Source organism: Boleophthalmus pectinirostris, unplaced genomic scaffold (genome assembly GCF_026225935.1).
Source record: "Boleophthalmus pectinirostris isolate CB_2022bp ecotype Guang Dong unplaced genomic scaffold, ASM2622593v1 HiC_scaffold_1, whole genome shotgun sequence".
Taxonomy (NCBI): domain Eukaryota; kingdom Metazoa; phylum Chordata; class Actinopteri; order Gobiiformes; family Gobiidae; genus Boleophthalmus; species Boleophthalmus pectinirostris.
This window is the reverse complement of record NW_026570970.1, coordinates 22521039-22536647: the sequence shown is the minus strand read 5'-3', so window position 1 is coordinate 22536647 and position 15609 is coordinate 22521039. Positions and strand designations below refer to the sequence as shown.

Genomic DNA, 15609 nt, shown 5'->3' with positions numbered 1-15609 from the left:
GACACTCAGCACAACTGTGTGGCAGCTAATCACCAGTTTCCTGTTTCTCTGTCTGTCTGTCTGCCTGGCACACTCACTGCTGTTTAACCATTAATCTTCACTATAACACCGTGCAGCTTGACAACACGGTAAGTAAAAGTCAGCATAACACATATGAGCTGCTTAAGCATTTGTGTTAGTACCTGAAGCAATGGAAACTAAAGTATACCAAGCCAACATGTTCTAAACTAAAACTCAAGAGGCAAATGCAGAATAAAGTTGTATAAGCAAGGTCACTATTGCACCATCTTAAGTAGTCTTGACAGCTCACTCACTGCTCTAGTTATTCTTTAATCAAGTTGTCATAGAACTCAAGACAGCAAAGTTAACAAAATGACAACATATAATCATAGCACCACTAAATGGCACGCACTACTTGTTTTTCATCAGATGACAAAATTTTTGTCCAATGACAAGTCAATGTATTTTGTAGTTTACCTTATAGAAAAAAGGACACAACAGAGCCATAAATCGCTTCATAGTTGCAATCTAACAAAACAAGCAAAGTGCAAAGGGAGCCACTTATAGTTATAGTACCCTGACAAAAGTTGCACAATTGTGTCCCAACCCGAGTGACAGTATTAGAACTACTTGACAGAAACTACTGCAGTAATAGTGAATGGATACTCACACGACTGCTCTCTTTGAACAACTTAAAGCTCATCCACTTGGACATGTCTCCTGTGATCCTCAGTGTCCCTCTGCCTGTGTCTCTGCCTTGCTCTTTGACAACTCCCTCATTTGTGCGTCCGCCACACACACAAACACACAAGCACACAAACACACAAACACGCACACACGCACACACGCACACACGCCCTCACTCTCTCTCCACGCTCTGAACAAACAGCCCCAGTTTTGGGTTGCATGGGAACAGTGTGTAGTTGTGTGTGCAGTTGTGTGCATGGGACAGGCAGGGCGCTCAACCACTACAGCGTGCTCCAAAGCCAGGGCAGATGTCATATGATCCGCAGATGCTGACTGTATGGCTACATTATGAAGGATACATTTGACAGAGAGAAAGCACATGTCAAATCAGCTGTATGTACAATGTACTGTATGTTCTTAAATGACTGTAAATGTGAAGGTTCAACAACAGAGACAAAGTGGTGCATATTTACTGTAACGCGATCCAGCTTGCTACTTCCATCAAATTCATCTGCTCTATCTAGTAATGGCATAATACAAGGTCTGGACTTGAGCAGACATAAAAGGGAACATTGAGTTTTGAGGTATGTGAAAATTCCATACTAAAACAATGCTGCTTGCATTGCCAGCACCTTGTTACGGTAGTATATTGGATCTCAACTTGATTATTACATTAGGAGACTTTTGAATCATGTCATCATATGTGGCATAAATATTCCTTCCTTCCCTTTTCCCCCTTAAAGAGCCCATATTATGCCATTTTCTGATCTGTGTTATGTTGTTTCCTCATCACATACCCAGAGTTGTGTTGTTTCATTCACACATGTTTAACTGCATATTTAGGCTGAGTCTTCTCTTAAGAAGAAAATACTGTTTCACCTTGTTATATAATGTAGTAATACAGGAAGTGCTCGACTTTGTTTTTAAACTCCATACACCTTTACTAGATCATTAGGATAATTTCAGCCCTGGAATTGCCAGTCTCAACTGAATTGCCAGTCTCAACTGAACGATAGGTAAAGGGTTCCTGTTCACTTCAAAACTACCACTTTATGACATCACGAGGTGAAACAGAGCATTTTGAGCTTTCAAGATTAATAATTTAGGATTACTTAAACACCTGTGACTCAATGAAACAAAACATAACTCCAGGTATGTTTTCGATGAGGTAACATTATTATAACATGGTCTAAAGCTCAAAAGAGTCAATTCCACGTAACATGGGACCCTTAAAAGTAAAAACAAGCAAAATATGGAAGAATAAAATACAAATATTTGAACAGAACAAATACAATTTAATCATGCAATATTGTTGAATTATTAGAATAGTTTATGTACTGTATATAGATTAGAAAACTATTGCGTGACCCGGTCTGTCACTCCTGTCTGGGTTCGCTTTCACTCATCAAGACAAAACAGATACAATGTGCTTAACTGCTGCTTGGCCCCTCTCCTTCAGTCTGCAATGATTTAAAAAACTTTTGATCGAGCCAGACGTACATGACCAGAGTGCTAGCAGGTTTTATGGCGTCTGGCCTACAGAGCAAAAAACATCTTTTCTCTACATTGGCACAAGCACCAAAAAAACTACACTAATGTGGTGGAGTCAAAATGGCTGCCAACTTGTCACCCACTGGAATCCGTCTCTAAATAACAATTGGACCACAGGCGGCACCGCACTGAATCATTACACAGACGTCATGGTAAAGATATACTGCTTCAAAATGTCACAGAAAACAACATATTTATAAAGCTTCAGCTCAAAGTCAGGGAGAGTGAACCAAGATATTTACCCAAACTCTGCTCAGGATAAATGTAGAAACACATTATTATACCAGCAACAACAAGCTCAAAACACCATTTAAGAAGCACTGCGCTGGCAAAACAAGAAGAGCAGCCTTAAACTGCTCTGGGGCTTTTTATCATGACATTTCATGAGCTATACCATACTTGTACTGTTGTTCCCTCATCAAAAACCTACCTGGAGTTGTGTTTTGTTTCATTCTTGTTTAGCACACAAACCCTACATATTTAGACTTATTCTGAATACAAAAAACTCTGTCCCACCTTGTGATGTCATGTGGCAATACAGTGTGTTTTTAAATTCCATACAGCTTCACCAGAATCATTTGGATAATTTTAGCCCTGGAATTGCCAACCTCGACTGAACTAAAGGTAAAGGGTAGTTGTTAACTTGAAAACTACCACTAAATGACATCATAAGGTGGAACTGAGCATTTTGGGCTTTGGGGATGTAAACAGACCAATACTAAAGGTTTACTAAAACATGTGTGAATGAAACAAAACAACTCCAGATATGTTTTTGACGAGGTAACAATGTTCTAACATACCTAAAAGCTCAAGAGTCAATTTGAGGTATCTTTAAAAACGGTGGGAACAGCCACTAGAAAAGTTATATATATTTTACAATATATTTTTATATCTTTTTGTGTTTAGACAGTGGCCTTAATAGAGCTAGAACGACCCATTCATCCTGGGCAAGTTAACATCACACATAAGTCCTCAGAAACCACCAAAACAGCAGCTTTTCCACTGCACCTCCACAGACCAGAGTGGAACATCTGAGTCTGTAGCAACATTATTAGGCACTATATGAGGCACATTAAAGGCACACGAAAACTTAGCAGGCATGACAGAAGAGAAGTGAAGAGGAGATCACAAACAGACACATTAGATCTACATGAGCTTCACATCCACAATAGATTGAGACAGATAGAAAAAACAATTCCTTATAAATATACTATACTATAACATAGTAAAAAAAACAAAAAAAAAACACACACACACTCTCTCTCTCTCTCTCTCTCTATATATATATATATATATATATATTATTTTTTTTTTTTTTTTTTGGAACATGCAAAAATATAATGTGGTTGCATGGACTCAATGAATGGACAAACAAGCCCTGTTGATTTGAGGCATTGATGCAGATGAAGTTTCCTTGTATGGGTGACATTTCCAGACTGGGCAGTGTGGGCGTGGGGCTTTGAGTAAAAAGGCCACACTGTGTAACACTGGAGTGGGAGGTCATTATGACAGAAGTGGATGTGTGTCTATCATGGTGTAGTATTTCTTACACTTGCACACAATGCTGAACATACATTGGGAACAACTATACCAGCAGTAAAATTGCATCCAAAACATTGAGAATGCAGGTTGCAATCTCTAATGAACAAACTTGTAGGAAATGGTAGATAACTGAAAAATTTACTTTCCAGTACTGTTCTTGGGTACAATCAATCTATGTTTAACTAAAAAGCACAACACATTATTTGAATTTATGAATTACTAATCTGAATTAAGGGGAGCCATTTATTATTGTTTGATTGTGTCAATTGTATCACACCCCAAGCTGTGAAGCAAAAGTAAAAATGATTCCTATTAATTTGTAATTAATCTAAAAACAAAATAAATTAATGCTTACTTGGATGCGACTGGCTGTCTTGTAGGAAGGGTCCCGACAGACCCCAGCACACATTGTGAAGAAGGTTTTCATAGCTGCTTTTTCTATTGTGACACTACAGTTGGTGCCAGTAGTCACAGCTATGCATAATTTGAGTAGTAATGTAAAGAGATAACCATCTATCCCTTGAGAGGGGTGTCAACAGTGTATGAAGTGGTGGCCCTGCTCCTCACCATTCTAACTGCATGGGAAACCCTGTGACACCAACACAACTGTAGCTCATTAGCCCATCAGGTTCACAGCAGTCACCTGACCCCTGCTGGCAGAAAGGGGAGTGGCGGGCTTTACCTTGTCGCTGTCCACCGTGTTCTGGGATGTCCTAGAGGCGATGGAGATGGTGTCTGGCTGGCTGCTGCCGTCCCCTTGACTGTCTCCATCTTCTACTCCCTCCCTAAACACACACAGAAACATTTGTGTTATCATAGTGCAAACACAAATAAATTGAGAACAGTTTGAACTGCCTGGATAACACATCATACTAGGACAGTTAGTGTGCTCTATGTGCAGAAACATTTTTTCCCCTTTTTTAGAAAGTATTTATAATATTTATAAAAACTACTTGTATAACTTTTATCTTGCCCTCAGTCACCTCTTGTTTCTGGGTTTGCTTAGTGCTGGTGTTTTGGGCAAGTGCAGAGGCTCCTTCAGTGCTCCCTTCAGGGTCATCCTCTCCTGGATCACCTCCCTGATGTTCTTTATCCACTCTTGCTTTGCTTCTATAGTAGAGGCCTGCAGACATAAAAACAAGATTATTGCATATTTCTGTGCAGAAAGTGCAAAGATTAATATTTTATTCTACTTAAAAAAAAAGCATCCATGCCTTTAGCACAGTTTTGTTATCAGAAGATGGGGTTCTTCCTGACCAGAGAGCAAATTTACATGGGTCTCCTTCAATGTGTTCGGTTATCCCCAACTCAGATGTCTAAAAGACACAAATAGACAGTGAAGATAAAGTGAATAGTGCATATTAGCTAAAAGTGACACCACACCCACCAGTAGTCTGTTTTTGTACTGGTACTTTGTCCGTCCAGCTGTGTCCTTGATCTCTTTACTGAAGACCAATGAAAACTCAAAAAGAAAGAGATGTCGATCTCGTCCCTTCCTGATCAGAGAGCGAGGATCCCAAACCTGGAAACTGTCCTGAAGAATGAGCTCCCCTTGAGCCTCCACACTGTCCTCAAACCCTGTGGAGAAGACACAGGTTGTCTCTGCTGTCCACATCCTGTTAGAGCTAATGCCCGCACTGGACTCACCCTCCAGCATAGCCAGATGCATGGCATCATTAGCTCTCTTTGGTACACCCAGCATGACCTCTAGACCATCTTTGATCTCTCCTTTACCCTCTTCACAACACGACAGTAACTCCTTCAGCAGCAGTTGGTACTTAGTGATTCTCTGGACTGGCTTGATGAGGTAGGAGTTAATGGAGTTAGCCAGTCCACGTCTTTGCTGAATTTCCTGCTCAAACAATTAGTGAAAAATAAAAAGGAAGATTCAGCGTGAAAACACAGAATAAACATTAAGACTTTTGTCAAATCTTCACCAAGCTAAACAGCTCCATCTACTGACTGCTCATTGAAATGACCCAAAAGTGATTACTTACATCAAAAAAGGTGCCAGCGTGCTCCAGTACCAGTTGACTGGAGTCTGGCTTGTTCTTACAGTAATCGACATATATGTGAAATTTATCAGCCTGCAAACATAATTAAACAAGAAATTAACAGCAAGACTTTATGATAGAGACTTTAATGGAGGGTAAAAAGAGAGGATGGATAATTGAATAAGGGACTTGAACTTTCAGTCACACAGGTGTTATTTTATGCACTTATCATATATTATCAGGCACTTACCCAGGTAACAAAGCAATGACCAACATCCTCTGGAAGCTGTTCATAATTTATGAGCTCCTTCAGGAAAATACTAAAACAGAAACAGTAACATAAACTTCACAGTGTTGGAACAATGTCTTATGTCTAAATATTTAAAGTTCAATAAAGCTCATGATATATTTTATTTGCCATAATAGAACTAAAGTGGAAATAGTTATAACACACAAGGTTAAAGTTCAGTGAGTAGTCTTTCTGACAGATGACACTGAACTGTGGTCTTACTTGCTGTGGAAGTCGTAGATCTCCTGCATGTTTCCAAAAATAATGTGCTCCTTGTTGGCAATGCCTGGAGGGATTTCCTCTACCCCACTGGTCATCTCCCACAGATATGTCTGTTAGGGATACCACACACATAAGTAAAATCACACATGATAATAAATGGAAAATATAATCACAAAACTCAAAGGCACAGTTACTTCTAAGCAGTCTTGAAGATCTTTGACATAGGACTTCTCTGTCTGCAGCAGCTCAGCCATGATGAACCTTAAAAAGTTATTGATGAAAACATATTTTTCATTCTGTTTTTTGCAATAGAACGTCCATAAATCAATCTTAAACCAAAATACTAGGTGCTTACTCCTTTTTTCTGGCTGACTTCCTTTTCTCCTCATTGACCTCATGGTTGGGGTCGCGCAGTTTGACCTCAGCATTATCCGTTAAGCTGGCAGGAATAATGTCAAGCTCCAAGTCTTTAGTATCCTGTCACAGAAAATACAACAACAAATAAAATAATAAATAAAAATCCCCAAATTTGAGTTCAACCTTGTTTGTTTATAATTTTAGATCTATATTCATGCCATAATTCAGCATTTGATAGTACCTCTGAGCTGACCCCCAAACTCTTCTCGAGGCTCTCCTGGTACTTGGCCATCCTGATGGAGAAATCTCTGTACCGGCGGTCCACAGTGCTCACCCATCTCTTCAGTTCCGACACATGAGCATGACCTTTCTCCACTAAATTATCAGCCAACTGGATCAGCAGCTTTACTTTCTCTTTGGTTTGCTGTAAAACAATGATAGAAATTATTCTAAATATTATTTCTCCCTTCTTTGTGTTAGTATAATTTAGGGGTATGGAAATTCAATTTTAAATAGTAATCCATCCATCCATCCATACATACATCCATACGTCATCATATTTGACTATACTTACTAGGAGAATGACTACTGGTACTTAGATCTAATTTAGTCCTGAGTTGGAACCAGTAGTAGATTTGGTTTGATGAAATTCCTGTTGTAAATGAAGTTTAGTTTCTTGTTCATCAATTTTGAATGGATGATGCAAGTGTGAATGTTCCCTTAATTACAGATTTAATTCTGTGTGAAATCTGTATTCAATATCATTGGGCACAGGGTAAAATTATTTGGCTAATACAACATATTAATTTATAAACCAAAATAAAATAAACTATTTTACTTCAATTCAACTTTTGTAATGGCATATTTTCCCTTATATTATCGATCCTGTACCTTGGCAGACAGTCTGAAGTGATGATAGTCATTGAGTAACTGCTGTGTTTCCTCACTACTGTCTCCAGGTGACGTATGGGAGGCCAGGTAAACTTCACCTGTCTCCTGAATCCAGTCCAGAGCCTACACAAACACACAAGATAGTTTCCAATAGCAACACCCTTTTCTTCATTGTCTGTTACTAAAATAAAACAGATGTCCTTTTAATCTATCACTTCTCCCAAAAGCCATAACAGAGCATCTGTGATTCTACTCTGCTATGACACATGTAGATATGCTAACCTGCTTGGCACTGCGTTCAAACATCACAAACTGTTGACACTGGTCCAACCGGCGTTTCTTCAGTGTCCAGAAGTGCAGAACTCTGTTTTCTCTCTGCAGCAGTTCATTCAGAATGGCTACAAACACCAAAGGGACATTATATTAGCCTTGTCAACACATAGCCTGAGCCAGTAATTTTGCAATAAATAGTCAATGAAAAATGTTGTATCCTCAAAAACTACATTTATATTGTCTATTGGGCTGCAGTAATTCATAAGCTACTAGACTAGTCACTTCATAATACTTCCATAATATGTATATATATATTTTGACCTCTGAAAACCACTTTCCATCATCAGAAACCATGCCCAATGTATGTGTGCATATACGATAAAAATATGTTCTGGTGAAAGCACGTGTTGGTGGTCCAAAGCAAAAGAAATGATCTGACGAAGGCTTTTTGCAAAAGTTATCAAAAACAAGGTGCCAGTTTTTACTGAGCTTCATGTTTTTGGACAGACACTAAACCTACTGCACTACACTGCAGCACAATGTATAAACTGTGTTGTGAATGCATGTTAATTCAAAGCAACTGGGATAACTGTTCGGCCACAAATGTAATGCAACACATTATTTTCCCTTGATACAGCATTCAGTATAAATACACAATAATGAGTCACTAGTAGACAGCAGGATTTATAGGACATTAATCACCAGGTGCATGCTGGGAGTACAGGTGTAAAAATTGTGTTCTCTTCTCACCTTTGACCTGCTGTTCAGGTCCTCTGGCGTGGCTGGCAGCCCCGGACATACTCACATTGTTCCTGTGAATGTACTTCAGAAACACCTCTGCGTTCCTCCGAGCCAGAGTACACGCCTGGGACACAAAATCACAGACATTGACAAAACAGTGCACAAGATGAGCCCAAAGGGTCATGCATTGTTCACAACTGGTACCGTCAGTGTTGGGAATAACGGCGCTACTAATGGCACTACATTGTCGATAACGAAGTAATCTAATTACTGCCAGTTCTCTCCCATGAAACAGTATTAGCCATACTGAGCCAATGTTTATACTTTCATGGTCGCTGATTCATTAAAACTTGTTTTTAGTGTGTTCTGGTGTAATCTCACCTTGAGAAATGCTTCTTTTTGCTCCAGGTGTTTGCTGATCAGAGGAAGTAGATGGTCCGTCTCTGTTGTAGCTCCTAATTTCTCATGGGTGGCGCACCAATCCTCATCACGCCGATATTCCTGTTCCAAACTTTCCAGCACACTACAAACCTGAACACAAATGTATAAGATGCTTATAGATTGTGATCATGCTCTTCAATTTCATCATAATTTCAGATGGTGGGCAGGGACCTACTTTATAGGCGATTCACTGTTTTTGAATCTCCCATTTTTGGATCCATTGATCCACAAATATTCAACTTTATCATTTTTTGCTTTCATTATTGATTGGCTCTGAAAATGTATCATATTTTTTATATAATTCAAAACCCTATTGGGTTACTTGCCCTATATTAATCTTATGACTTTGAGCCTTTTCAGCTGTCTTCAGCTTTGAATAATGGTACCACATCCTGACGCTATGGTAAAAAATATTTCCCTTTAGTTTATTTATGCAAATTGAACTTGAAACAGTCTTGCAGTCTGGCAAACTTATTTTGCCAAATTTTGCAAACTTCACAAACCTGTTCAGAAGTCTTGTAAAAGGCCACAGATGCATTGACCAGTTTGAGGCGGTCTTCCATCTTAAGCATCAGCTGCTGCCAGTGCACTGCCACTTTCTCTGCACAGTTCCTAATGGCCTCTGGATCGTAGTGACCTGCCTGGAGCATCATCTGCAGTAGACAAGGAAAGCTGAGTCACAGTGTCAAAGTCATATCACATATCACACTAAAAACTAACGTAATTTACCTCTGCTTTTTGCTGAACTTGCAGGGCACTTTGATGAGTCTTTTGAAGAGAATTGGCATGAAAAAGAGACTGCAAGAAAGGGTGGCAAGTTTATAAATACAAGCTACATGAACTGCTTTTCATCTTAGCAAATAATATTATTCAATTTATTAATCTCACACTTTTAAGTATTGTGAAAATGTAATTAAAGTGTAAGTCATTAAAGGAAAGGGTTTATTATACTGGTTATCTCAAACTGGCATTAATTCTTGGGTCGGAGTGTTAGTATTTCACTGTTGAATATAAAACTGAACTCAATTACATAAAGACAGTTGGAGTAATGGTCTTGTGTGTGTCCAGTGCATTAGCTAATGCTGTATTACATCATTCTAATAAAGTATGCAGGCTGCGCCTCATGTCGGGACACTCTCAATCCAATCGGAGTCTCACTGGAGTTGAATTCAGGCCAAAATGCAGACGCTGGGCCAGAGCCAGGACCATGCATTTGTTTGTTACAATGCTGACTGATAGGGTTTTCTTAATGAAAGTGATTACACACACTCAACATTTAGAAGACCAAATGTCATTTGGGCAATGTTTTCCAATATGTTCTGCTTACAGCTTTGCATTTTACGTTACCATAAAATAAAGTAGTCAAGGCAATTTAAATGATTAATTTGCATTCAAATTAAACATTTGTGCAGATTGTATGTTACCCACAGAGAATACACCATGTTGCAAATAGCATCTGCGTCTTTTCAAAATCAATACAATGTGATATAATTATAGATCTACTCTGGTTCATATAAGATGTGTGACGTGTATTAGTGCGTACACCCATCTGCTACTATTCAAACATACTGAAATCATTAATAGCAGAGTACAGTGGGTCTGTTTGGAGCAGAAATAATTGGGTCGTATGTACCTCAATAGCCATCTGGAACTGCTCGTGCTCCCTCTGCAGCTGCTCAGCCTCTGATAGGGAGCTGGCATTCACCATACTGGCATTGAGCATGGACTCCCCATTACGGATCCAACCCAGCACCTAGTCAAATAGGAAAAACAAGAAGAGAATATTTAAGACCAGAAATGATTGAACTTTTCACATCAACTACCACCATCTGTAGACTAGGCCCTATATAGGACCAGAAATAAAACTGCATAAATCATAAAACTAGACCAGAAGCGCTAGAAACTAGGACTTAACAAGAACTAAACCATGAATGAGTCAGAATCTAGTAGTAAGCATTATTTTATATTGGAAAATGATTAACAGGCACTTCAAAGTCAATAATATAGGATTTCAAACTTTCATAATTAACCCATATGGTAGACCTGCCAGCTTCAAAAAACAAACATGCCTTTGAAATAAAAAATAGGGGTGAAGATTTTATTCTGCTGTACAAGCTGCATTACCCTGTTGCCATAGGTCTCATTAATAATTTAGATTTCTCCATCTCAAGCTGCAGTCTGCTTCCTGTTCCAGCCCTCAGCACATTTATATTCACAGCTGCAACAGCTTCTTAAAAAAAGAGGCACAACACATCTTTGCCCCATCAGAATCAGACCGGCAGAGCGGGTGTTGACATTCTTCCACAAGAGGCTCTCCACAGTCACTTTCATTGTTTCTATTGAAGTCCAGCCAATATGTGTAACTAATCCATTTAAAGATTTAGCTCATTGTCAGCTTGGGTGCAAAACCAAAGCAATCACAGAAGAAAAGAGAAATTTCCAGTTTTTCCTACTTCAAAGCAAAATCCAGCAAGAGATGATGCCCTGTATTTAGAGTCCATACACACATAAATCCTCTTCCTCACCTGTGGACCATATAAATCCAAATGTACCTGTTTGACTTCGGCCTGTAGGTGGCGCAGTTGTAAGCTCTGCTCCAGCCTTGTGTGATTGTGTTGAGCACTGAGATCCACCTCCTGCTGTTTCTCATGAAGAAACTCCAGCAGCTCCTGAACCTGAGCAGCCAAGTCCATATCCTTCTCTCCAGTCAACTCAATCCCTAACACCAAAACATGCACAATAGGGCACAAAGGTTAAGTTTTAAAATTAAAATAACATTGACTATATATTCGCTTCAAGATTTAAAGATTTACTACTAACATAGCTATACTGATGTTCCAGACGAGGGGACAGAATGGCCACAGCCTAGGGGACCTTTGTCTAAATCTATGACATCTTTAAGAGGATTTGTGGTGATTACTTATCTCTTTTTACTCCACACTACATGCTGTTCTTTGGAATAACACTGAAAACATATCTGCTTTACTCTTCTAGTCCATTTCATATGTTTCAATTAGTGTCTCTGGTTCAGTGTGGAATATGCCCTAAAAATAACTAAATTAGCTTGTGTGTGAGCAATTACAACTTTATAACATATAAACTTTATCTATATTGTATTACCTGAAGCCTGGACCTCCATGATGTATTGGTGCAGATCTTGGCCTTGTTGCATCACTTCGTACGTCATGTTATTCATTGCGGCCTTTCTTTCCGCATGTCGTTTGAGTCTCTGTTCAGCCAGAGCGATGTCCTCTGAGCTGCCAGAGGAGGCGCTGCTCCCCCCACTGCTGCTGCCACTTCCCCCACCAGAGCGGCCCCCATCACTCAGCTGCCGGGACAGGTCCTCATTCCAGGCATCTAATTCTGAAGTCACCTGCAACAGCAAAATATATTTATCTGTTGGGATACTGGTGACTTTCAGATTGTAAATGTGATAAAGTAATACTCCCAAAGTGGAGCCAAAATATTTTTTCCATCTTGATTACATAGTTTTTTAAAGTACAAAAAATGCACAACAAAATGTTTTAACATATATGTAACTAGGCCTCTGAACTTGTATTTTACAACAGAAAGCTCTTACTGTCAATACTACTTTTCCTCAATGTGACATCTGTGATTTGATCCTGTTTGTAACCTAGCATATACACATAATTAATAAAGTATAGGCTATCTCTACTAAAACCTCTAACAATGCAGCACAACACTTAAGAATACATTTTAAACAAATGAAGCCTTTTGTTTTTCTAGTAGTAGCATTGAGACCACCAATATTAGACAGGTGGTGTCAATGTACTAAGAAATGCTTCTCACCTCAATTGTGTACTGCTCAAAGATGCGTAATTGTAAGAAGATGTCCAGTTTGATTTTGCGCTCATGGAATAGCTCCTCCATCTGACCCTGGGCCTCATCCAGCTGCTGCAGCACCCCCTGGATGTGTGCAATGGAACTGCAGTGTGGTGTTTTATTGGTGGACATGGCTGCATCTCTGTGCAGGGAGAGACAGAGGGAGACATTACACCACAATCAATGGTGCAGAATGGGGGAATGGGGTCCCACTCCCAACAGACATGATAGTATATAAGGGTGTCTAAGACTTTATCGTGCCACACTTAGAGCAGGGCATTTTTGGAATAATTTAGGCCAGTGGTTCTGAAACCTCTGACACCAAGTAAAATGGAAATCTAGCTTTAAAACAAGACTATTCTATGTGACTACATAATTGCTATACTTGTTCAGCACCAGGACTAACCTAAAGGACGACAAAATGTAAATTAAATGGACTCTAAACTCAGCTAATATTTTAAATGCAGAGGAATATGTGTAAAACCTGAAGGAGCTGGAGTACCGGAGTTTGACAATAGAATTCAATATCTGCTCATCTTGCCTATTTGAACCGTGGTAAAACATTACCTGAGCTGCTGTATTAACTCCTCTCCCTCTTTGATGACATTGAGTGTAGCCTCCAGTGTAGCGGTCTGCTGCTGCTGAAACTGTTGGATCAAAGTCTGAACAGAGTCCACTGAATCACAGCACACGTCATCCAGCAGCTGCTTCTGTAGCTCCTCCATCCATGACCACAGCTACAAACACAACAAACAGCCTGTGATGAACTTATTTTGAAGTTTGACATATTGCTTCAGGAAGAAGTATGACATAATATTAAAACTACTCTGTAGCATTGTTACAATAACTCAAAAGCAGCATAGTCTCTGCAAACCCTTTTGCATAAATAAATGGTACAATGGGGTCTCCAACATGTAACTTGGGAGCTACCATTAACTCTCCACTCTCTTACAAGTAAGCCTGCCAAGGGATTTCTGAAATATACTATTATGCAGAATAACTCAAATTTGATTAATTAAATGCCTATTATCACTGTAAATGTATCACTATGATGACTAAGTTTGTACACTAATAAATGGATAACTGTTTATGTTTTCTAGGCATCTAAGGCTTGCTATTGTTCTTATATTTACTCAATTTATTGTGAACGCTAAAATACCTCTCAGGCATTTTTGTTTAGTAAAGGTAGCTAACCGGAAAATGGTTATAGACATCTGATCTATAATGTTGATGAGGTTCATTATTCATCTACAACTCAAATTTTATAACATAGGCTTAATAAACATTAATGTAAGTAAAGGTTCCCCTCTAGTAAAAAGAAAAAGTATGCATAATAAATATCAAGCCTGAACACATATTGCTCATCCATCATATATTGAACGATAAGTGAATATAGTAAATATTGTGACAGTCCTAGATGAACAAAGGCAAAAATAGTATTACAACTTCTCTATATTGTGATTTTGGCTGTGTGTGTCCCTTACCTCTTTGGTGTGTGTGTGGAAGGAGACAGACATATCGAGCAACAGCTTCCTGTGCTCCACTCGTCGAACAAAGTCCTGGATTCGGACCTCTAAGTGTCGGGCGGCTTTATAGATCTCCTCAGGATCACACTCTCCAGTCTGAGCCAACTGCTCTGCTGCCTCCAACAGCTTGTCTGCATTGGTATATGTATTCTAAATGAAAAAGACACCCACAATGATTTAGATGTTACTACTATTTGCCATAAAATGTGTCCATGAGCTACAACTATGACATTAAAATATATAAATCATCAATGTGTTCTGCTTAACTACAGAATAATATCAATATATAAGAATCTGCACATCTGTATGTATGCTCGAATAGCAAATAATGTGAATAAATGCAATAGTAGGATATGCTCTGCCACATGAAATATAAAAATCTTCACAAAGGGCTTCTGTGTTTGTGCTTGTGGATTATTCATTCAATGCAGTAAGTATTATCTTTACCGTTAAGGGCAAATATTTGTGGAATGACTGTGGATGATAGATGATGAAAAAGATACCACTTCCATTCTCATTATACAAGAATACAAATTACAAAGAGAAGATTTACAGTTGAATGGCTGAAAGGATTAAGTGGTAGATAAAGATTAAAAACACAAGAGATTATCACTATTTACTGCATGACTGGGTGGGGGCACTGTGCTGATTGAAACGTGGTCATAATAGAATACGAGAAGCAACCTTGTCACATTGCTATGTAATATTCTTAGTGGTTTCTCTGTAGCTTTATACAGGTTCTAGTATTAATCTTGAATCTAAGTTTTATTAAAACAAGAACACAACATTCTTTCACATTTCACATGGGGAGTGCTTGGGATGACTGTTATTTTGAGCTCGCCGAGATCTTTGCTCATATATCATATTGTTTTATAGTCTTTACCAGAGCACACGCAACACTCACACTTAAGATTTGGCTTTGATAAAAGGTGTATCAAATAAGTAAATGCTTGTGGGAAAGATAACATCTTTTGCAGATCTTTCAGGAAAGGCTTATGACCATAAATGGTTATGCAGAGGCATACCTCATATGATGAGACTTGCCACTACCGGGCAGGAGGAGGCTTTGAAAATTTGGGATTAATCAAAGCTGATCACTAGCAGATGTGTTTGAGGCCGGCACAGGCGTTTGATACACAACATAGTCATTTCAATGTTCATGTTTGGAACAAGGTTTTGTTTTGGACTGAACACAATAGTTCATGAAACACAACAGAGCGTTACTAAAACATTTTTTGTAATAATGATCACA

At 38.8% G+C, this 15609-nt stretch overlaps 1 protein-coding gene across 3 annotated transcripts in view; it reads right to left on the bottom strand.

The window, feature by feature from the left end:
• The window catches only part of kalrna (kalirin RhoGEF kinase a), a 103290-nt gene that overhangs the window by 29040 nt on the left and 58641 nt on the right, over positions 1 to 15609 (bottom strand). Inside the window, exons 15-37 of one of the 3 annotated variants that reach the window (XM_055149335.1) lie at positions 14316 to 14507; positions 13399 to 13568; positions 12799 to 12973; positions 12109 to 12361; positions 11541 to 11707; positions 10622 to 10741; positions 9718 to 9786; positions 9492 to 9641; positions 8929 to 9078; positions 8557 to 8671; positions 7816 to 7931; positions 7534 to 7656; positions 6884 to 7066; positions 6641 to 6762; positions 6480 to 6546; positions 6286 to 6395; positions 6025 to 6094; positions 5778 to 5867; positions 5428 to 5632; positions 5168 to 5358; positions 4995 to 5096; positions 4764 to 4903; positions 4463 to 4565 (exon numbers count right to left, since the gene is read on the bottom strand). In XM_055149335.1, coding sequence (XP_055005310.1) covers positions 4463 to 4565; positions 4764 to 4903; positions 4995 to 5096; positions 5168 to 5358; positions 5428 to 5632; positions 5778 to 5867; positions 6025 to 6094; positions 6286 to 6395; positions 6480 to 6546; positions 6641 to 6762; positions 6884 to 7066; positions 7534 to 7656; positions 7816 to 7931; positions 8557 to 8671; positions 8929 to 9078; positions 9492 to 9641; positions 9718 to 9786; positions 10622 to 10741; positions 11541 to 11707; positions 12109 to 12361; positions 12799 to 12973; positions 13399 to 13568; positions 14316 to 14507 — 3183 coding nt within the window. Of the gene's footprint in view, positions 1 to 670; positions 739 to 4135; positions 4206 to 4462; positions 4566 to 4763; positions 4904 to 4994; positions 5097 to 5167; positions 5359 to 5427; positions 5633 to 5777; positions 5868 to 6024; positions 6095 to 6285; positions 6396 to 6479; positions 6547 to 6640; positions 6763 to 6883; positions 7067 to 7533; positions 7657 to 7815; positions 7932 to 8556; positions 8672 to 8928; positions 9079 to 9491; positions 9642 to 9717; positions 9787 to 10621; positions 10742 to 11540; positions 11708 to 12108; positions 12362 to 12798; positions 12974 to 13398; positions 13569 to 14315; positions 14508 to 15609 lie in introns of those variants that run through there. The other 2 variants (XM_055149326.1, XM_020920418.2) reach the window with 2 other exon arrangements.